Source organism: Petaurus breviceps, unplaced genomic scaffold, assembly GCF_028583685.1.
Source record: "Petaurus breviceps papuanus isolate PSGF00001 unplaced genomic scaffold, PetGlider_PUasm1.0 90823, whole genome shotgun sequence".
Taxonomy (NCBI): Eukaryota; Metazoa; Chordata; class Mammalia; order Diprotodontia; family Petauridae; genus Petaurus; species Petaurus breviceps.
Window position 1 is genome coordinate 2,956,466 of NW_027187352.1, and position 21,288 is coordinate 2,977,753.

Consider the following 21,288-nt stretch of genomic DNA (forward strand, 5'->3'; position numbering starts at 1 on the left):
AGCTGCCCCAAGACCTTCTTATCTATGCCATGTCTCTGTTTCCCTTAGTTATCTTTAGAAAATCCTACCTTAGTCTTCCGCTAAGCAAAATGGGAAGAGGGCATCCATGAAAAGCGAATCCCTAAGGCTGGCTGGGAAAGGCCAATGTGGTAGAATGCAGCCTAGTATGCTAGAAAGATCTTTACAACTTGATATTCTAACCCCTTGGAATCAGGAACCTTGAATTTGAATTCTGGCTCCATTGTGTGTTAGCAGGCTATTTGTTTTCTTCTCCTTTGTTAATGGACCTATCTCACATGAGGGTTGTTTTAAGAAAAACACTTTGTAAACTGTTAGAGAAATGGGCACTGTTATTAAACACTCAAACCCTGGTGGCACTGGCATCTGGCTTGGTCTCTTTCTCCTTGCAGAACCTCTCCCTTCCATGGGCATTATTTTGACATGGAGCCTAGGTGATCTCTGTGGTGAGGGCCCCAAATTCAACATTCTCTTAAGAAAAACCAGAATCTATCACTGGGAATAGTAGTGTCCAGGACACAAGTACAAAGGGCTTTATTGAGACAGGCTGAGGCTCCTCTGAGTCCAGACAATAAGTTAAAAGCATGGTTTTTCATTTAAGACAATTTCCTAAAAAACAAACAATCAAAAAACCTTTCATGAAGGTGATTTTTCCCTTTCCCCATTGGTTCACACAATCTAGTTAAAAAAAAAAGTCTAACAAAATGATTCCATTCCTACCCCTTCCAGTAAAGTCTAAGCAGACTGTGAGCTGTGGGTGGGTACAGCATCTAAGGGGCAGAGGTCCCATCCTGACTGGGCTCACTGCCATGGCCACTCCATGAAAAAGAGTTCTGTGAGAGGCTTCCAACTCTGATTCTTGTTCACAGAGGAGCTGCTCTCGCTGTGGTACATACATCCCAGATTGTCATCCTCACCAACCTCATGAGGGATGGTTGGGATCCTTGGCTTAGAGATTCCTTGCCTGCTATGTGGCAGAGTGGTTGCCAGAGGCAGGCTTCATTCCTGAGGGGGAGCCATCTGCCCTCTCCTTTGTAGACATGCTTAGGGTGCATTAGGGAAGGGGATGAGGGGTTGGGTACAGTCTAGTCCTTCTGGGAATACTGGGCAGAGAAGATCTTGGCAATCCTCTGTGCCTCTTTTCTGGGCAGATCTGGTGGAAGTAGGTTTGGTCTGGGTCGGCCAGGCCTTTGGTAATGGATGCTCTTTGTAGATTCACTTACTCCCTGGAAGGAAAGAAGAGAATTTGGTTATAAAAGAGGTATGAGAATACTTATGGCACAGGCACTCAGGAAAGAAGGTGGGCTGCAGAAATCAGAACAGACTTGTTTAAATTTCATTGTTCTTGAACATAGGACAAACTAATTAAAGCCTTGGTTTTCAAGAAGAAGCATTATCTTTATCCTTTATAGACAGGATTAACATAGTGGAAAAAAGGTCTAAGAATTAGTTCTAATGCAAAGTCAAAGATTTGTTGTGTTTTCCCTTCCCTTCTCTGGGCCTTAGTTTATTCCTTTGAGAGAGGAAGAGGTGGGACTAGATAATTTCTAAAGTCCCTTACACCTTTGATATTCTACTTTCTTCTAAAATCCCTCCTAGCTCTAAGGCTCCTTATTCTATATCCTAAGGCTATGACACCCCATGATCCATATCCAGTATTTCACATTGTTTAGTGGATGAAGGGCTACCATAGAAGTAAAGAACACTGTTGGTTCTTTTAGCCTCCCAAAGTCTGAGCAAGGCAGCATCACCTCTACTTCCCCCTAGCTCAGGGGGCTTCCTGCAGGTCCCAGAACTGGGCACAGCACTGCGCCCATACAAAACCCCAAGGGACAACAACAGAGAAAACACCAGATGGGTACTGAGTTTCTACTGTTCTAAAAGAGATTAAAAAACCAGAGGAATGGAAATTGCTTTTGAGCTTGTTAGGAGAGTTAGCCCAAACCTGCCAGACATGTCTACAGAGGGAGGGGACCAGACTGGGTGTTCCAAGCCCCAGGCTTCCTGCCTGTTCTGCAGACCTGGACAGCTGATCTTGGACAGACTATTCAGCTGCCCTTGTACTTCAGTTTCCTCCTTTTAAAAAATGGGGACAAGAATCCTCTTGTTCCTATTGGACAGGGTTGGGAAGAAATACCTGTATAAACTCTGAAGTGCTAATAAACGTAAGCTACTATTGGAGATGGATGGGATCCGTGGTTATTGTTCCTATGGCACCAGGGTCTTTCTTGGGGGCAGTGTAGTGTAGTAGACAGGGCACTGTGTCTAAAAATAATAATAAAACCACTTAACAAACTTTCTCATTTGATTCTCACATTAATATTAGGAGGTATGGACTACTGTTATCCCCATTTTATGAGGAAATGGAAGCAAACAACAGTAAAGTGATTTGCCCATGGTAACACAGCTAGTCAGGGTCTGAGATCAGACCTGAGACTCAGGTTTTCCTGACTGCAGGCCCCAGGTACTATCCACTGCACTATAGTGGTTTTGCTATTTGTTACTTCTGACCTTGTAAAACTTTATAAACTTTATGAGAGATAATTAGTATTACAGTATCTATGGCCTGGCAGGGTCACCAGTGAGAGACTTGCTCTCTCCCCAAGGGAATGGTGTGACCAGTTGGCTTTTGACCGAGATGTTTTTGTAGCTTAGACAATAAAGAAATTTTTGCATTCCCCACCCTAGTCCTGACCCAGCTTTCCATCTGAGAGCTCCCACTTATTCCACAGAAAAACAAAAAGTCAAGGTCAGGGCAAAAGATTAGTGCTCAGCCAAAATCTCTTCTATGCGGAGGGAGTGCATAAAGTCCTTAGTTCTATTCTCAGCTCCATCCCTGACATGCTATATTGGTTTGGAGAAAATCTATTCTGTCTGTGCCTCAGTTTTTTCACCTGCAAAATGAAAGGGAGAGATGAAAAGGTCCATCAGCTCTAACACAGTACTATCAATAGGATTTAGAGCTAGAGGGGGTCTTAGTGATCACTGAGTTTAATAGATGAGGAAACTGAGGCCTAGAGAGGGGAATAACTTTTACTTAAGGCCACACAGGAACTAAGTGGCAGAATTAAGAGTAGAACCTGCAACTCCAAATTCAGTTTTTCAGTACAGTGCAACTTGTGTATTTAAATCCATTTTTAAAAATTAAATTTTATTTTCATATACTTGCTTTCTCAATGGGAGTGGTGTGGGGAAGGAAAGTGAGGAAGAAAAGAAAAATGAAACCGTTAGAAACATGTATAGTCAAGAAAACCAAATTTCTACATAGTGGCCTTAATTTTTAACTACCCTGGCCCTATTCTCCTGGGAACCAGACTGACAGTCCAGAAATGAGAATTGAGGGCCAAGGACAGTAATAAGAACATTCCTGGTTTCTTAACTCCCTCCCCCTTCCCCCATGAATGGGCAGTTCATCTGTCCCATGTGACACACTTTGCACTGCTTCCCTCCCTGGCACTGGGCCCATGGTCAGTGACTGACTTTAGCTGCCCTAGATTGGCCTTTGCCTTATTCCCCAGTTCCCTCTCCTAGTTCCTCATGCAACTTGGATGGTTTTCTCTTTCTCTCAGTGTGTTTCTTAAGTTCCACAAATGCTGACTAAGGAGTCAGAGGATGAAAACAAAGTAAATAAGGAACCGAGTCCTCAGGAAGAGACTCAGCTTTATTTATGAAATCTAAATATAGCTGTGCCTGGCTCACCTTTCCCCTACTTGGCATCTCCATTCCCTGTGGAAACAAGGGACTCCTGGGAAGCAAAGAGGGAATGGAAACAATTCACCAGCCCCTAGGGAAGGAGGAGGTATAGCTGAAGAAAAGGAGTGTGGAGAAATAAAATTTTAACTTGGCATACAATGCTCTCGCCCAGTTAGGTAGTGGTGGTGTATTGAAAAGAATGCTGCATTGGTCCCAGGAGGGTCCTGGGTTTTGATCTTTTTTTTTTTTTAATTTAAATTTTATTTCTCTGGGTTTTGATCTTTGTCATTTACAGTAACTATTGTGATTGTGATCAAGGAAATTTACTTCTGTATCATTGTTTCTTCTGCAGTGAAATGATGATAATAATCCCTGACAGACTCCCTATACAGAATTGTTGTGAAGAATGTACTCTGTAAAACCTTAAAGAGATGAGAAATTCTGTTTTTTCTCTGCATCTCACCTCCTGTGTCTAACTCCTCTTTCTCTCTGGGAAGGCCCAAGCTCCTTTCTGAGTTCTTGAACATGCCAGGGTCATTTATAAGTCCCTGTCTTTTGCTCAGTTCCTATCTCTCATCTCTTCTCCAGAATGCCTGTTTCATCTGTGTCCTATGCTCCCTCTGCCCCCAATCTTCTTCACAATTTAGGATTCAGCTCAGCCTTACTTTTTCCAGGGAGTTTTAGAATCACAGAATTTCAAAGATACTCTGAAAGGAAACCTATCTACAATTCTGACAAATGGCCATTCAGTGTTTCCTTAGAGATCTCTGTTGAAAGGGAACTCCTTGTCCTCCAGAATATCCCTTTGGGGCAGCTCAGTTTACCAGTTTTTCCTTATCTAAAGCTAAAACTTCTTTATGTAACTTCCATCTACTGTTTCCAGTGCTGCCTTCTGGAGCTGAGCAGAACTTCTTCCATACAATCCTGGTGCCTCAGGATGGTCATGTTCATGCAGACTTCACCTAGCCACACCCTCCTCCAAACCTCTACTTGGTATATTTGATTTGAAATGAAGTGAAGGATTTAAAATTTATCACATTTTACTGAAAACACCACCTTTCCTCCCAAGCCCTCCTCCCTTCTGATATTCCCTATTGCTGTTGAGAGTAAACATCATTCTCCCATTCACCCAGGGCACCAACCTAGGTGTCACCCTCAACTCCTCACTTTCTCTTAACCCCCTCCTGTTAGGATCTTGTTACTACCTTTGTAACAATGCCAGCATATGCCCCCTCTCCTCCTCTGACACTGCCACCACCTGGTCCAGTTCCTGCAGACTCTTCCCCACTCCAATCCCCCTGTTCATCTCAGCTGCCAAAGTGATCTTCCTAAAGTCTAGGTCTGACCATGTCACACACCCCCTTCCCCATTCAATAAACTCCAGTGGCTCCCTATCACCTCCAGGACCAAAGAGAAAATCCGCTGTTTGGCTTTTAAAGTCCGTTAGACGATGACTCGACCCCCTTCTGGTCTTTTCACTTACATCTGACTCCCTTCCCCCTCCACATACTTTGACCCTCTGAGGCCCAGCAACATTGGCCTCCTTGGTGTTCCAACTCCATGAATCTTCCCTGGCTGGAATACTCTTCCCCCTCATCTCTGCTTCTTAGCTTCAAGTCTCACCCAAACCCTACCTTCCACCAGAAACCTACCCTCCTGCCTCTTAGTGCTAACCCCTCACTTATTATCTCCAAGGGATGGATCCGGGTCGATCCTGTTTGTTGGTACAAAGGTGTTCCCGTTCTCTCCTCCACTGGGCTGGAAAATGCCTCGAGGGCAAGGAAGGTCTCTTGGCTTTCTTTGTATCTCCAACGCTTACTTCAGTTCCTGGCACATAGCAGGACTTAAATACTTACTGACTGACTTAATGAGATTCAGTATAATGTTCTAGCCTGTCAAGAAACTTTTGGATCCTGTTCTGTTATGTAACACATTATCTCTATCTCCTGGCTTTTTTTAAAAAACTTTTTTGGAGGGCAATTGGGGTAAAGTGACTTGCCCAGGGTCACATGGCTAGGGTTTTTTTTTTTTTTGGTTGTTGTTGTTGTTAAGTGTCTGAGGCTGGATTTGAACTCAGGTCCTCCTGACTCCAGGGCCGGTGCTCTATTCACTGTGCCACCTAGCCGCCCTATCTCCTGGCTTTTAAGAGGCAGCAAGGTGACACAGTTCATAGAGTGCTGGACCTGGAGTCAGGAAGACCTAAGTTCAACTATGTCCTTAGACACTTATTAGCTGTGTGACCCTGGGCAAATCATTTAACCTTTGTCTTGTCTGTTACCTCATCTGTAAAATGGGGTTAGTAATAATAGTGCCTACTGCCTAGCATCATTTCAAGAGTTAAATAAAGAAACATTTGTATAGCTCCTTCTAAACATTACTACTATATAGATGCTGCCTATTATCCCCATCATGATTTTTATTATTAATAGGCATTGAAGCCATTGAAAAAGTACAAATCTGAAACACTCCACCAGCGACAGCCTTCTAAAATTTCACTGATGCACTAATGACTACTTTTCAGGGTCTGGTCATTCCACTAGTTCTAAATCCACCTAACTATATGTAACTATCATCTATGCTGTTCACAAGGATACAATGGTTAGTCTATATTGTCCAGATTGTTTAACTAGATTGAGGTGTACAACATTTACTGAATTAACAAACAGTTCTTGGTTGTGTATGTCTCTAGTGGAGACAGTTATGATGAATGAGGAGCCTGAGGGCCAGAGAGGTTAAATGATTTGCCCAAACTCACAGCAATTAAGTGTCATAGGCAGGACTCAAACCCAGGTGTCCCTGTTTTGAAATTCAATACCGAATGCACTGAACAACTGAGTTCCAGGGATGTTAAGTGATTTCCCCCAAAGCCACACTGCTAACAACCAGCAAAACTAGATGAAGAATCATGTGACAGAGTAAAAATTCCCTTACTTTTTAAAAATGGGAATTTAAAATTTTCACAGCTTTTTGTACTATCTTATTTTGCCCTTACAATAGCCCTGTGATATCCTGCAAGGCAGGGGCTATTATCCTTATTTTACAGAAGGAAAACTGAAGAAACAGACCTATTGTGGGGAAGAGATTTGCTTGGTGTCACACAGTGGATCTGTGCAGAATGGTAGAGCTAGGGCTAGAACCTAGGACCCTTTGAGATGACTGATTCCCAGAGATTTTTCTAACACCTCTCATGTAAAGGCATATTTAAATGTATAAAGTTTCTCCCTATGCTGCTTTTCACTAGGCTGGGGCAGTATGGGGTCTCAGAACCCTCAAAGTCAATCCCAGAATGTCAGCTCAGCATCTTTTGCCTCTATGCCCTTTTCCAGGGAGGCATCTAGGTAACAGCTGCTGCTGTGTTCATGTTTTAGTAAGCTCCTCTTTGGCCTTTATACACCCTTGGACATGGGGCATATGTGTTTGCTATATTCTTACAGGATGTCATGCCACAAGTATCAAAGATATTTTATTTTTTACCAAAAACATCTCAGCCTGCAAACCTATATTTTTCTTATGGGCTGGGTTAGCCCCAATGGTGAGGAGGACAGTTTTGCTTATGGCACTTGTGCCAAATGTGCTTGTCAAGGCTATAAGAGGGAGAAAAGAGAGGTGGCTAGGTGGCACCGTGAATAAAGCGCCAACCCCAGAGTCAGGAGGACCCGAGTTCTGTTCTGGCCTCAGACACTTAACACCCACACGAAAAAAACTAGCCGTGTAACCTTGGGCAAGTTACTTAACCCCAATCGCCCTCCAAAAGGCAAAAAAAAAAAAGGGGGAGAAAAGAGGAGGGGAAAAAAGGGGCCCAACAGGAAAGAAATCAGGTTGTGCTGGAAAGAAATCTGGATGTAGGCAAGGATGACTTACAACCTCAATTTCAAACCTTGACCTTACTGATGGCTAAACAGTTCTGTCAGATATTGAATCATTCCAAAGAGGAAGAGGAAGGACTCCGCTAATAACAGCAAACAGTTAACAGCTAACATTTATATAGTACCTACTATGCGTCAGGCACTATGCTAAGGACTTGTATAAATACTGTCTCATTTGATCCTCACAACAGTCCCAGGAACTAAATGATGTTATTATCCCTATTTAACAATGAGGAAATTGAGGCAAACAGGGTTCACTGTGTCACACAGCTAGTAAGTATTTGACGTCAGATATGAACTCAGGTCTTCCTGAGTGCAGGCTCAGAACTCAATCTAGATGCCCTCGCTGCAGGAATACTTTAGTCCTTTGTCCTTGGGACAAAGGCAGTGATGAACACAGGAATGAGGAACACTCAGGGCAAAGGAACGGATGAGAGAATAGGTACTAGAGTGCTCCTCTGAACATTCTATGGCCAAGTACACATGGGACAGATGGTTGTAATTTGTGATTGTTCAATGTGTCATACATAAGACAGGCTCTTAATAGATGTTTGCTAAATTTAACTAAATGGGTCGTGGCCAGATAGAACAAAGAACAGAAAACAGACAGATAATATAAACACAATGATCCCCCCTCAAGCCTCCCTCCTTCTCCTTCTCTCTGACTTGTCTGATCCTGCTAGACTCTCAAGGTCCTATAGCTTATCTAGGAAGCCTAGTCCAGACAGACTCATTTGAACATCTGGTTATCTATCCATTCTTCTTTGTTCTAGTTTCATGGTTCTAGGGCTGCTTGCTAGTGGTGCTGGCATTTCCTGATTCCAGCCATCTTGCTGGGTGACCTTGGTCCACTTATCTGTCTGATCCTCACTTATCTCAGGAGCTAGAGCTGGAAGGAACCTTGGAGTCTATATCTCCTAATTTTATGGATGAGGAAGCTAATGTCATTTTTGGAGTAAGGAGTTGAGATTTGAATTTGTTTTATGACTCCAAAACTCTGCTTTTTATACTACACCACATCATTAAATACTTTTTACCGCATGGGGCGGTATAATAAATATCTGTGGAAAACAGCTTGCAGATACCCTGATTAAGGAAGGAGACAGCAAGAAAGCACCTAGCTGTCCTTGCTGAGTTCAAGGCACTTGGCCCAGATGAACCACAGCTACAAACAGAGCTGGCAGATGTGATTGCTGAGTCACTGTCTTGATTTTTCAAAGATTTTGGAGAAGGGTGAATCTAGTTCTCCACAAAAGAGAAGAAAATCAAATCTACCAACTGTGTGCCAGCAAGCCAAACCTTTATTCCTGGCAAATCTTAGAGAAAAGAATTTTTTTTTTCCAAATGCTTTATAAACTTCTGATTTACATCATTCATTTCTGCCAGATTTTGAGTTACAAATTTTCTCCCCATTTTTCCCCTACCCACCCCCACAAATAGCAGTCCCACAGGATATCCCCTGCTCCCATCTGCTCTCTCCCATATGTTCTCCCATTCCCCTTTCAACTTTTCCAGTGGATCTCTATGCCCCAGTGCCTATATATCTTATTTCCCAATTACATATAAAACAGTATTGATATATACATATATATATATATATATATATGTATTTGTACACACACACACACACACACACACACACATATTTGAATATTTGATTTAAAACTTTGAATTCCAGATTCCCTTCCTCCCTTGTCATCCACCCATACTGGGAAGATAAGCAGTTCAGTATAGGTTGTATATGTGTGGCTAATGCAAAACAATACATAGTAGATATATTGTAAAAGACTGACTATATTTCCCTCCCTCCTATCCCACCTCCCACTTGTTCTATTTTCTACTTTGATCCCGTCCCTTTTCAAAACTGGGTGCTTCCAACTTCCTTCCCCACACAGCCTGCCCTCCCTTCCATCATCCCCTTTTCTCCCTACTCTCCTGTAGGGTGAGATACCCTATTCAGTGTGTATTTCATTCCCTCCTCAAGCCAAATTCAATGGGAATAAGGTTGACCCATTCCCTTTTGCCTTCCTATTTTTCCCCTCCATTGTAACCATTTCCCCTTGCCTCTTCTGTATGAGATAGTTTACCCCATTCTGTCTCTCCCCATCTCCTCTCATTATATTCCTCTCTCACCTCTTAATTTCACTTTTTAAGTATCATCCCTTCCTGTTAAATTGGTCCTGTGCCCTCTATGTACACCTGTAAACATATATACACACATTCACATATGTATTCATATGCCCATATACCCTCATATATAGACATATATAGACACACACACACACATATATATACGCATTTCTATTCCTTTCAACTACTGAGAAAAGTTTCATAAGTTACAATTATTGTTTTTTCATGTAGGAATGTTAATAGTTCAACTTTGATAAGTTCCTTATGATTTCTTTTCCCTGTTTACCTTCTCATGCTTCTTGTATCTGAATGTCAAATTTTCTGTTCAACTCTGTTTTTTTTCAACAAGAATGCTTGAAAATGCTCTATTCCACTGAATGACCATATTTTCCCCTGGAACAAGATACTCAGTTTTGCTGGGTAGGTGACTCTTGGTTTTAATCCCAGCTCCTTTGACCTCCGAAATATCATATTCCAAGCCCTTCGATCCCTCAGTATAGAAGCTGCCAGATCCTGGGTTATCCTGATTGTGTTTCCACAATATTCAAATTGTTTCTTCCTGGCTGCTTGTAATATTCTCTGCTTGATCTGGGAATTCCGGAACCTGGCTATAATATTCCTAGGAGTTTTGTTTTGGGGATCTTTTTTCAGGAGGTGATTGATGGATTCCTCTATTTTGCCCTCTGGTTCTAAAACATCAGGGCAGTTTTCCTTGAGATTTTCTTGGAGGATGATTTCTAGGTTCTTACTTTGATCATGGCTTTCAGGTAGTCCATTAATTTTTAAATTATCTCTCCTGGATCTATTTTCCAGGTCAGTGGTTTTTCCTATGAGATATTTCACATTTCCTTCTATTCTTTCATTTGTTTGGATCTGTTTAACAGCATCTTGATTTCTCATAAAGTCATTAGCTTCCATTTGCTCCAGTCTAATTCTGAAGCCATGATTCTCCTCATTGAGCTTTTGAGATTCTTTTTCCATCTGGCAAATTCGACTTTTTAAGGCATTCTCCTCCTCATTGCCTTTTTGAGCCTCTTTTGCCATTTGAGTCAGTCTGTTTTTTAAAGTGTTATTTTCCTCAGTCAGGCTGTTGACTCTCATTTCATAATTTTCTTGCATTGTTCTCATTTCTCTTCCCAATTTTTCCTCCACTTCTCTTATCTGCTTCTTAAGGTCCTCTATGGCCTGTAACCAGCTCATATTTTCCTTTGCAGCTTTTGGTGCTGGAGTTCTGACTTCACTATCTTCCTCCTGTTCCATGCTTTGCTCCTTTTTGTCCCCAAAATAGGAGTCTAATGTTGGAATCTTCTGTCTGCTTTGCTTCCTTTGCCTGCTCATTTTGCCACTCAATTACTTGACTTTTAGGCTTTTTGCCACAGTAGGACTTGGCCACCAGACAGGGGAGCTTCATCTCAAACGCTGGGGTTTTTGCAGCTGCCGGAAGTATTAGATGGGTGCCCTCTCTGAAGCATCCACACGCTGTGGCAAGCTGGTCACACACCCCAGGACCTCCACCCTAGACTGCAATCCAGATCCAAGCAGGTTAAAGCAAGAGCGATTACCCCTCAGACTGGTCACTTGGTCCCCCTACACTCTGCAGGCCAGGAGCTGAAGCTGCCAAATGGTGCTGGCTGGCTGTGCCAGCGTCTCAGCAGCTTATCGCCCCAGGGGCAAAAGCCGATGTACTCCCACTTACTGGGTCCCAAAGTCCAGACTGCACTGACCTCTCACTTTGTCCTTTGCATCTATGTGTTGATAATTCTGAAAATGGCCACAGCTGCTGCTGATCCAGAGTCCCTCCGGTGGGCAGCTGGTCAGACCCGCCCTGGGGCTCAAACTTCCAGCTCACAGCGCGTTGCGCTGGCTGATTCCTGCTGGCCTGCCAGGCTGTCCTCAGCAGGAGGTTAGCTTCTCTATGTCATTTTGTGGGTTTTGCAGCTCCAAAGTTTGTTCAGAGTCTCCAAGTCCACTGCCTCTTTCTATCATGTTGGGGTCTACAGACTCATTGGATTCTGGGTGGTCAGACTCCATCTGAAGTAAACTTTCTACAATGAAAGCTGCCCCAAATAGGAAGGGGATGTCTCAGACGAAGGAGCAATCCTTGTCCTTGATATCTTCAAGCTGAAGTTGAGTGTCTAATTGGCAGAGATATTCTAGATGGGATTTTTGTTAAGGAATGGGTTGGCCTACTTGATCTCTGAGGTTTCTTCTACTTCTGGGATTCTGTGATCAATCTTCAGGTTTTTCAAAGGGTTCTCCTTGTGACTCTTGTTGATACTAAGGTCATGCTTCTTTCTGTCATTCATTTTTATGTCTTAAGACTTTCAGGAGGGCAGTTAGGTGGCACAGTGAATAGAGAACTGGCCCTGAAGTCAGAAGGACCTGAGTTCAAATCCAGCCTCAGACACTTAACATTTATTAGCCATGTGACCTTGGGCAAATCGCTTAATGCCAACTACCCTGCCCTCACCCCCTCCAAAAAAAAAAAGACTTTCAGGTCCTTGAGTACTAGGTCTATCTTTGTACCATCACCATATAGCCTAAGTCCTGCACAGAAGTACTTTATTAGCATTCTGCTGAACTCAACTTGTTGGATGGACTATCTAACATACTATCTAACATCACTGGCTTATTGAGAGAATTTAATGACAATACATGCAAAATGCTTTGTAAATGGTAAACTGTTCTACAAATGCAAGGGCTTAATACAAAATGTCAGCGCTTATAGGCACTTTAGAACAAAGAGCATAGGGTTTTGCATATAGCAGGCACTTACCAAACTTTTTTGAGTTGAAACATACTTGCATTGACAAAAGCAGAAGAGGCCTAAGAACATAACACATCATAGCTGTAAGGGCCCTTGGAAATCTAAACCACTCATTTTACAGATAGGGAAACTAAGGAGGACTTGTTTAATGTCACAAAACAAAACATTGGGGAAGTTGGAATCCTGAATTCAGGTCTCAAGATTTTTAAGTTTCCCAGAACTGGGCATACAGGAGATACACATGAACTATTTATTAACTGGCTATTTTCTCTGCTGAATATGGTAAAGAAGAAAATGTGGGAGGTGCAGGTTAATCAAATGGGTACATCTCTTAGAGGGGAGCCCATGACTCGGCCAGAGTAGACTCAATGTGTCTTGTCTGGACAGAGGCGTGGTGGATGTGGGGAGTCACTTGGTGCCTGTCTTGAAAAGATAATGTGCTGCTCTTCTTCAATTCAACAAACACTTATTAAAGAGTCTGTTATGGGGGGCGGAGTCAAGATGGCAGAGTAGAAACAGGACCTTGGCGCAGCTCTGGCTCCCACCATCTCCAATTCATGTAAAAGGGGACTCTGAACAAACTTTGGAGCTACAGAACCCACAAAATGACAGAGATGCTAACCTCCCACTGAGGACAGCCCGGCAGGCCAGCAGGAGTCGGCCAGCACAACGCTCTGGGAGCTGACTCCAGCCCCTCACTAGCAAGAGGTTTTAGCCCCAGGTGGGCCTCACCAACCACTGGCTGGAGGGACTCTAGATCATCAGCAGCTGTGGCGGTTTTCCAACACATAGATGCTAAGGACAAAGTGAGAGGTCAGTGCAGTCTGGACTTTGGGACCAGTAAGTGGGAGTGCGGCAGCTTTTGCCTCTGGGGTGAGAAGCCTCTGAGGGCTGCTGTGCAGCCACCGCCACATGGCAGCTTCAGCTCCTGGCCTGCAGAGTGTAGGGGGACCAAGCACCAGTCTGAGGGGTAATCGCTCTTGCTTCAACCTGCTTGGATCTGGATTGCAGTCTAGGGTGGAGGTCCTGGGGTGTGTGACCAGCTTGCCACAGCGTGTGGATGCTTCAGAGAGGGCGCTCATCTAATACTTCCGGCAGCTGCGAAAACCCCAGCGTTTGAGATGAAGCTCCCCTGTCTGGTGGCCGAGTCCTACTGTGGCAAAAAGCCTAAAAGTCAAGTAATTGAGTGGCAAAATGAGCAGGCAAAGAAAGCAAACCAAGTAAAGCAATCCAATATTAGACCCCTATTTTGGGGACAAAAAGGAGCAAAGCACGGAACAGGAGGAAGACAGGGAAGTCAGAACTCCTGCACCAAAAGCTTCCAAGAAACATACGAGCTGGTTAACAGGCCATAGAGGACCTTAAGAAGCAGATAAGAGAAGTGGAGGAAAAATTGGGAAGAGAAATGAGAACAATGCAAGAAAATTGAGAAATGGGAGTCAATAGCCTGACTGAGCAAAATAACACCTTAAAAACAGACTAACTCAAATGGCAAAAGAGGCTCAAAAAGGCAATGAGGAGAAAAATGCCTTAAAAAGCCAAATTTGCCAGATGGAAAAAGAATCTCAAAAGGTCACTAAGGAGAATCATGGCTTCAGAATTAGATTGGAGAAAATGGAAGCTAGTGACTTTATGAAAAATCAAGATGCTGTTAAACAGATCCAAACAAATGAAAGAATAGAAGGCAATGTGAAATATTTCATGGGAAAAACCATTGACCTGGAAAATAGATCCAGGAGAGATCATTTAAAAATTATCAGACTACCTGAAAGCCATGATCAAAGAAAGAACCTAGAAATCATCCTCCAAGAAATTCTCAAGGAAAACTGCCCTGATGTTTTAGAACCAGAGGGCAAAATAGAGGTTGAAAGAATCCACCGATCACCTCCTGAAAAAGATCCCCAAAAGAAAACTCCTAGGAATATTATAGCCAGGTTCCGGAATTCCCAGATCAAGCAGAGAATATTACAAGCAGCCAGGAAGAAACAATTTGAATATTGGGGAAACACAATCAGGATAACCCAGGATCTGGCAGCTTCTACACTGAGGGATCGAAGAGCTTGGAATATGATATTTCGGAGGTCAAAGGAGCTGGGATTAAAACCAAGAATCACCTACCCAGCAAAACTGAATATCATGTTTCAGGGTAAAATATGGTCCTTCAGTGGAATAGAGGACTTTCAAGCATTCTTGCTGAAAAAACCAGAGTTGAACAGAAAATCTGACATTCAGATACAAGAAGCATGAGAAGGTAAACAGGGAAAAGAAATCATAAGGAACTTATCAAAGTTGAACTATTAACATTCCTACATGGAAAAACAATAACTGTAACTGATGAAACTTTTCTCAGTATGAAAATAGTTGAAGGGAATAGAAATATATATATATATATGTCTATATCGGAGGGCATATGGGTATATGAATACATATGTGAATGTGTGTATATATGTTTACAGGTATACATAGATAGAGGGCACAGGACCAATTTAATAGGAAGGGATGATGCTTAAAAGGTGAAATTAAGAGGGAAGAGAGGAATATAATGAGAGGAGATGGGGAGAGACAGAACAGGGCAAACTATCTCATATAGAAGAGGCAAGGGAAAATCGTTGCAATGGAGGGGAAGAATAGGAAGGCAAAAGGGAATGGGTCAACCTTATTCTCACTGAATTTGGCTTGGGGAGGGAATGACATACACACTAAATAGGGTATCTCACCCTACAGGAGAGTAGGGGGGAAAGGAATGAGAGTGGGGATGATGGAAGGGAGGGCAGGCTGGGCGGGGAGGGAAGTTGGAAGCACCCACTTTTGAAAAGGGATGGGATTAAAGTAGAGAATTGTACAAGTGAGAAGTGGGATAGGAGGGAGCGAAATGTAGTCAGTCTTTTACAACAACATCTACTATGGTAATGTTTTACATTAGCTACACATGTACAACCTATACTCAATTGCTTATCTTCCCAGTAACGGTAGGTGACAAGGGAGGAAGGGAATGAATCTGGAATTCAAAGTTTTAAAATAAAATGTTTTAAAAAAATATATATGTGCTATTATTAATACTATTTTACATGTAATTGGGAAATAAGATATACAGGCACTGGGGCATAGAGATACACCGTGCCCTATTGTACAAGTCAAAGGGGGTATGGGAGAAGATATGGGAGACAGCAGATTGGAGGAGGGGATATCCTGTGGGACTGCGTGGGTAGGGGAAAAATGGGGAGAAAATTTGTAATTTAACATCTGGCGGAAATGAATGATGTAAATCAGAAGTTAATAAAGCATTTGAAAAATGAAAAAAAAAGTCTGTTATGGGATAGGCTCCTTTACTGGGCACATGGAACATAAAGATTAAGGGCAGAGCCCCTGTCCTTAGAGTGCTTACACTCTCCAATGATCAGAGGGTTTATATGGCATGTATACAATATGTATGATAGAAAGTCTAGCATGATAGGTTTGCAAAGGATGATGAAGAAAATGTGCTTTATGCAACTACAAGGAAGAGAACACTTTGCTTGGGGGAGAGGCAATAAGTGGTTACCCCTGAGCTCCACTTCAAGGAAGAGAAGGGCTTTAGCTGGCAGGTATGACGAAGGAGTTTATTCTTGGCACGTAGGAGGATGAAGGACAAGACTCAACAACAATAAAGTGTCCAGTCTGGCTAGAACACAAAGTGTGTAAGGGGAAGTAGTATAAAATAAAGATGGAAAATCTGAGTTGGGTAGAGCACTCTGGGCTGCAGCATCCCTCAGAAATTCAACTGCAATTGTTCTTAGAACATTTGAACACTTGATTATAGAGTATTCTGGTTATATGACTATTTCTAGTATGAGACTACTTTGTCTCCTCAGTCAGTGTGGGAGCTCCTGAAGAGCTCATTCTCCCATCTTCCCCCTAACCTCTCAGCAGAGCTGTGTGTATTTTCTTCTTAGCTTGCATTTTATTCAGTTAAGCATTCATGATAATTTTATATTTAAAAAGTAGCATAAAAGAAAAAATAATCACTGCTAATAATAATAGTACAAGTACCTGATGGCCCCTAATGACCACTGGATGGTATCCTCCAGTCCCACATGCCACATAGGGAATAACTGGTGGGGAGTATCCAATTAGCTTTGGCAGCCACAAGCAGAGAACCCTTCCTTCTGGTATAGGGTCTGGGTCCTTTCATCCTGTAGCAATCTAGTCCCTGCATACCATCTAGGTCTGGACCCAGTGCCTTTTGCCCTACAAATACATGTTCACCTTCTGCTGCTTCTTAATAGTTAGAGACAATTTGATGATAGTTTTACATTTGTAGATCCTGATTTGAACCTTGTTTTCTAACGACAAGTCGATTTATTTACCCAAGAATTGTACTGAATATCCACAATAATTTTGGTCACCGCTGCAGTTGTACAGATGGATTTGTCCCCATCAAGGGGAGACATCACACAATTTGGAAAACTATGTTCTTATTTTGCCAACTAGATTGTAAACTCCTTAAGGACAGGAACTAGGCTTCTTGCTTCTTCTGTATCTATCCTATTTTAATGCAGTGATAGGCATACTATTTAATACAGTGATAGGTATTCAATAAAGAACTGCTTATTTGGAATACTGTTTATGCTCTTAATCTGCTTGGCAAAACCTTTCTTTGCAGATAATGTCAGGGTAGTGTAATTTACTTGTCCAATTCACCATAAATTATCAATCAGTAGAACTGAAATAAATAATTTTGCTAAAATAACAATTATTTCTCCAGATCTCAATTATGGTGCTTTAAGTATGTGTTTCTACAGCTTTCATCCAGGAAGACTTGAGAGATTCAGAAACATACACAAGTAGGCATTCTGGCCTGACATGCTGAGTCACTGAAATCATGTTTTCTTGAGATGTCCAGCCTCAGGCAACATAATCATACCCAGAGTTTTCCAAATGTCAAATCTAAAGCCTCCAATAAAGTCAGTATCAAGTATCATTAAGCTATTCTGCCAGTTAATTCCCATTAACAGGACCTCTCTCTCCTCCAAACTGCTTACTCAAATCCTTCTCTTTTCTTTAGCTCTCAGCCCAGGTGCTATCTTCACTGTAAGTCTTCCCTCATCTCCTTAAAGGAAAGTGATTTCTTTTCCTTTTTTTTTAATTTCCCCAGAGCCTACTTACTGGTTCCTTTTACACCCTTCTCAAGTCCTTGTATTCTCTGGCTTCTGACTTCATCACTCAACCGAAAATATGCTTTAAAGTGACCAATAATCTCTAAATTGCAAAATCTGACGGCCCTTTTGACCTTCCTGCAGCATTCGGCTTTACTGACCACCCTTCTCTCTTGATGCTCTCTCCTCATAGGTTTTCATGAAACCACTCTTAGTTGCCACCCACCTGTCTGACCATTCCTTCGCAATCTCCTTTACTGGATCATTTAAACCCTATTCCCAGCTGTAAATGTACCCCAAGGTTCTGTCCTGGGTCCTCTTAGCTATTTTCTTCCACTTATTTCAATTATTTATTTAAGCTGACCTCACCAGCTCCCATAACTATCATCTCTATACAGAGGTCTCCAAGATTTGTATATGCATCTCTAATCTCTCTCTTGAGTTCTAATAACACATCACTAACTACCTGTGGACATTTCAAACTGGATTTCCTGTACATATCATATAGCACATATCACTCAGAATGTTCAAAACAGAATTTATTATCTTCTCCTTCTGATTTCACTTTTATCATTTCAACTTCCCTATTTCTGTCAAAGCTTCCACTAAACTTCCAGGACCCAGGTTTGCAACTCTGGATTCATCCTAGACTCTTCCTTGTCCCTCATTTCACATATCTAAACAGTCTTCCTTTTTCTCTCCCCTGCCCCACAGCCACTCCCATGGTTCAGGCCTTCATTACCTCTTACCTGCACTACTACAATGTTCTTCTAATTGGTGTCCCTGCCTCAAGGCTCTCCCCTCTCCAATCTATGCTTGCCACAGATGTGAGAATGAGATTCCTGAAGTATAAGTCTGACCATGTCAGTCTGAGGTCTCTCTCACTCAGTAAACTTCAGTGGCTCTCTCTTACCTCTAAGGACAAATACACTCTCTGTTTGGGCTTTAAAACCTTTTATAATCTAGCCCCAGTTTATCTTCTCAGTCTTATTACACAGGGTGTCTCAAAAGCGTGCGTGTGGTTTTCAGCTTCCAGAGTTTTAACACTGAACTGTGGCTGGAACCTGTGCATGTAACACTTCTTCTGGCATTCTAGGGTGCAGTTGAAAATGGCCCACCTGTTCTTCCTCACACCGAGGCCTCAACCTACTGTGTCTCTCTACTTACGTCCATCTCAGAATTCCTAGTTTCCTTCAAAGCTCAGCCACCTCTCACGTAAGGCCCCCACCCCACCAGGAAAGTCCTGCCTAGGCACCTGGCATTTGTTTTGTATACATTCCTAACCACGTACATGTTTTCTCTCCTGATAGAAAAATACAAATTTCTCAAAGGCAGAGACTGTTTAATTTTTGTCTTTATCTCCAGAATCTAGCATAGTCTGTGGCACAGAGGCAGCATTTTGCTGATCCCTTCCAGCTCTAAATTTATGATGCTACAGATAGCTACTTGAAATCACTGACTATATACAGAGCACTGGGCTTGGTGCTGGGGAAATCAGACAATTTAGACAAGACATAGCATAACAAAGAAAACTCCATCATAGAGTTCACTTTCTAGTAGGAGGGAGGTTAGGAAGTTTTTCTTTACATTAGTCTACTTCTGGGCAATGCTCATCTATTGATCCTACTTCTGCTTTCTGGGGCCAAGCAGAAACACATTAACTTATTTTATCCCATGATAGATACTGGAAGAGAACTGTCAGATACTCCCTCCCCCACTTCCTAAAACATGATGCCAAGAACAGAGTATGTCAGGTGTGATCTTACCAGGTCCAAGGATAATGGGGCTATTACCTCCCTTTTCTGGGCATTCAACCTAATTTTTGTAGTCTAAGATAAATCCAGTGGCTTCTGAGTTACAATATTTAACTCATGTCAAGATTATGGCCTATGAAACTTACAGGTCTTCATATCTATGTCCCCCACTGAATATGAATGCCATGAGGACAGGTAGAAAACAAGTTTTAAAGTTATTTTGTGCACCCAAGCATGGCAAACATGGGGCTAGACACAAAGAAGATGCTTAATTCCTACCCGATGACTGATAGGCACCATATTAGGTGGACTGCTGGGGGCATATTGTCTCTCCAGGTAAGAACTTTGCTTTGCTCTTACCTGATGGGCTGTGATTGATGGTGAAGCTGCAGAGAGAGACAGCATCCTCATTGACTCCTCCAAGTGCTTGGGTGAAAGGAAGAAATTAGGAACCACCAATGGCTCTGGTCTGAAGGAAGGAGTGAGGGAAAAGTATGTTGAGACATTCGCTCTTCCTAACCGTTACTCCTGTCAAGTGGGGTTCCTTGTTGTCCCCCCAGGTACATCATGTTTATTCCTCCTCCTTTGTATTTTGGTTCATTCTATTTATTAATAGGGCCACAGGATCTGAAACTAAAAGGATCTGAAGAGATCTTTTAGGCTGCTTTTACAAAGGAGAAAACCGAGGGCCAGAGAGAGGTAAGACTTTAAACTTCTACTCTACTAAAACATGAAGGACCTTTTTCACATGGCTTTTTGTCTAGCCTCGTTCACATGTGTAAAAAGTACCACAGAATCTGAGCTGCAAAGGACTACTGATCCATAGGCTACTTTAAAAAAACTATAAAATCTCTGATACTACTTTCTGCATGTAATTAGGGTATCCTTGATGATGATATAAAATGGGAACAGGCAGGTTTTCATAGTTTTCTACAGCAGAATATCTCTTCTCAATCACACAATTAGCTGACATATGTAGAAAATAAAGCATTGTGTTGGTTGTTAATTATAATAAAGCATTTGACTCAGTAGAGCAAATTAAATTGGTCATCAATGCAAATGTTAAGGCTTCCTGATAGAAGTAACCACAGAAATAACTTTGCTTAATAATTCTCTAATTTCCAGTTCCATGTGAGGCATAGAACAGAATGAGACTTGCTTGCCAAAGGTGTTTGCCAACATCAAAAAGAATGCTCTGCACAAAGGCGAAATGGGAAAGGGATTCTCTACATATGGTGAAGTTCTACAGATACTCTTGTTCATGAATGGCATTGATGGAATCCACTAAGCACCATAAAAATACAAGACACTCTCAGTAGGATTCCCTGGCAGCTCCAAAGGTTGGCCCAGTGAACTCTAAAGGAGAAACATGGTGATGAAGAACACATATTCTCAGATTATGATGTATAATGAGGTGGTCAGCCACTTGAGCTGGACTCTCAGGACAGATATCATTACTGTGAACAGGTATTTTTTCTGGATAAATGAGCTGGGCCCAGAATCAAATGGAAAGAAACTGGATAGGACTGCAATTGGAAAGATGACTTTCAATGATGCCAAGTTGCCCACCAATGTGATCCCCTGTTATAGTAAGGGCCTTGAGGGTCTGTCTTTTGGGCCACTTTCTAGCTTATCCTGCCCTCTTCCACAGTCTAGAGCATTTGGAAGTCATCTTCTTCTAGGAATTATTCCTATACTTCAATTACCCCTGCCCCAAAGAAAGCAAATATTTTTTTCTGCTGATTTTTCCTGTAACTTTGCCTACCACTCTCTTTTGCACTTAATCTCACTCTACTTTGTATCAGTTTGTGTACTTTTCTACACTAATTCAATCAAACAAGAATTTATTAGGTACTTATTCTGTGCTAGATACTGTGCTAGGCTGGAGATGCAAATAAAAAATATTAAATAATAAGCTCAAGAAC

At 42.1% G+C, this 21,288-nt stretch overlaps 1 protein-coding gene across 1 annotated transcript in view; it reads right to left on the minus strand.

The window, feature by feature from the left end:
- Positions 1-523: 523 nt before the first annotated feature.
- The window catches only part of C2CD3 (C2 domain containing 3 centriole elongation regulator), a 183,250-nt gene continuing 162,485 nt past the window's right edge, over positions 524-21,288 (minus strand). Inside the window, exons 32-33 of the mRNA XM_069070830.1 lie at positions 19,724-19,832; positions 524-1,244 (exon numbers count right to left, since the gene is read on the minus strand). Coding sequence (XP_068926931.1) covers positions 1,104-1,244; positions 19,724-19,832 — 250 coding nt within the window. The 3' untranslated portion in view covers positions 524-1,103. The remainder of the gene's footprint in view (positions 1,245-19,723; positions 19,833-21,288) is intronic.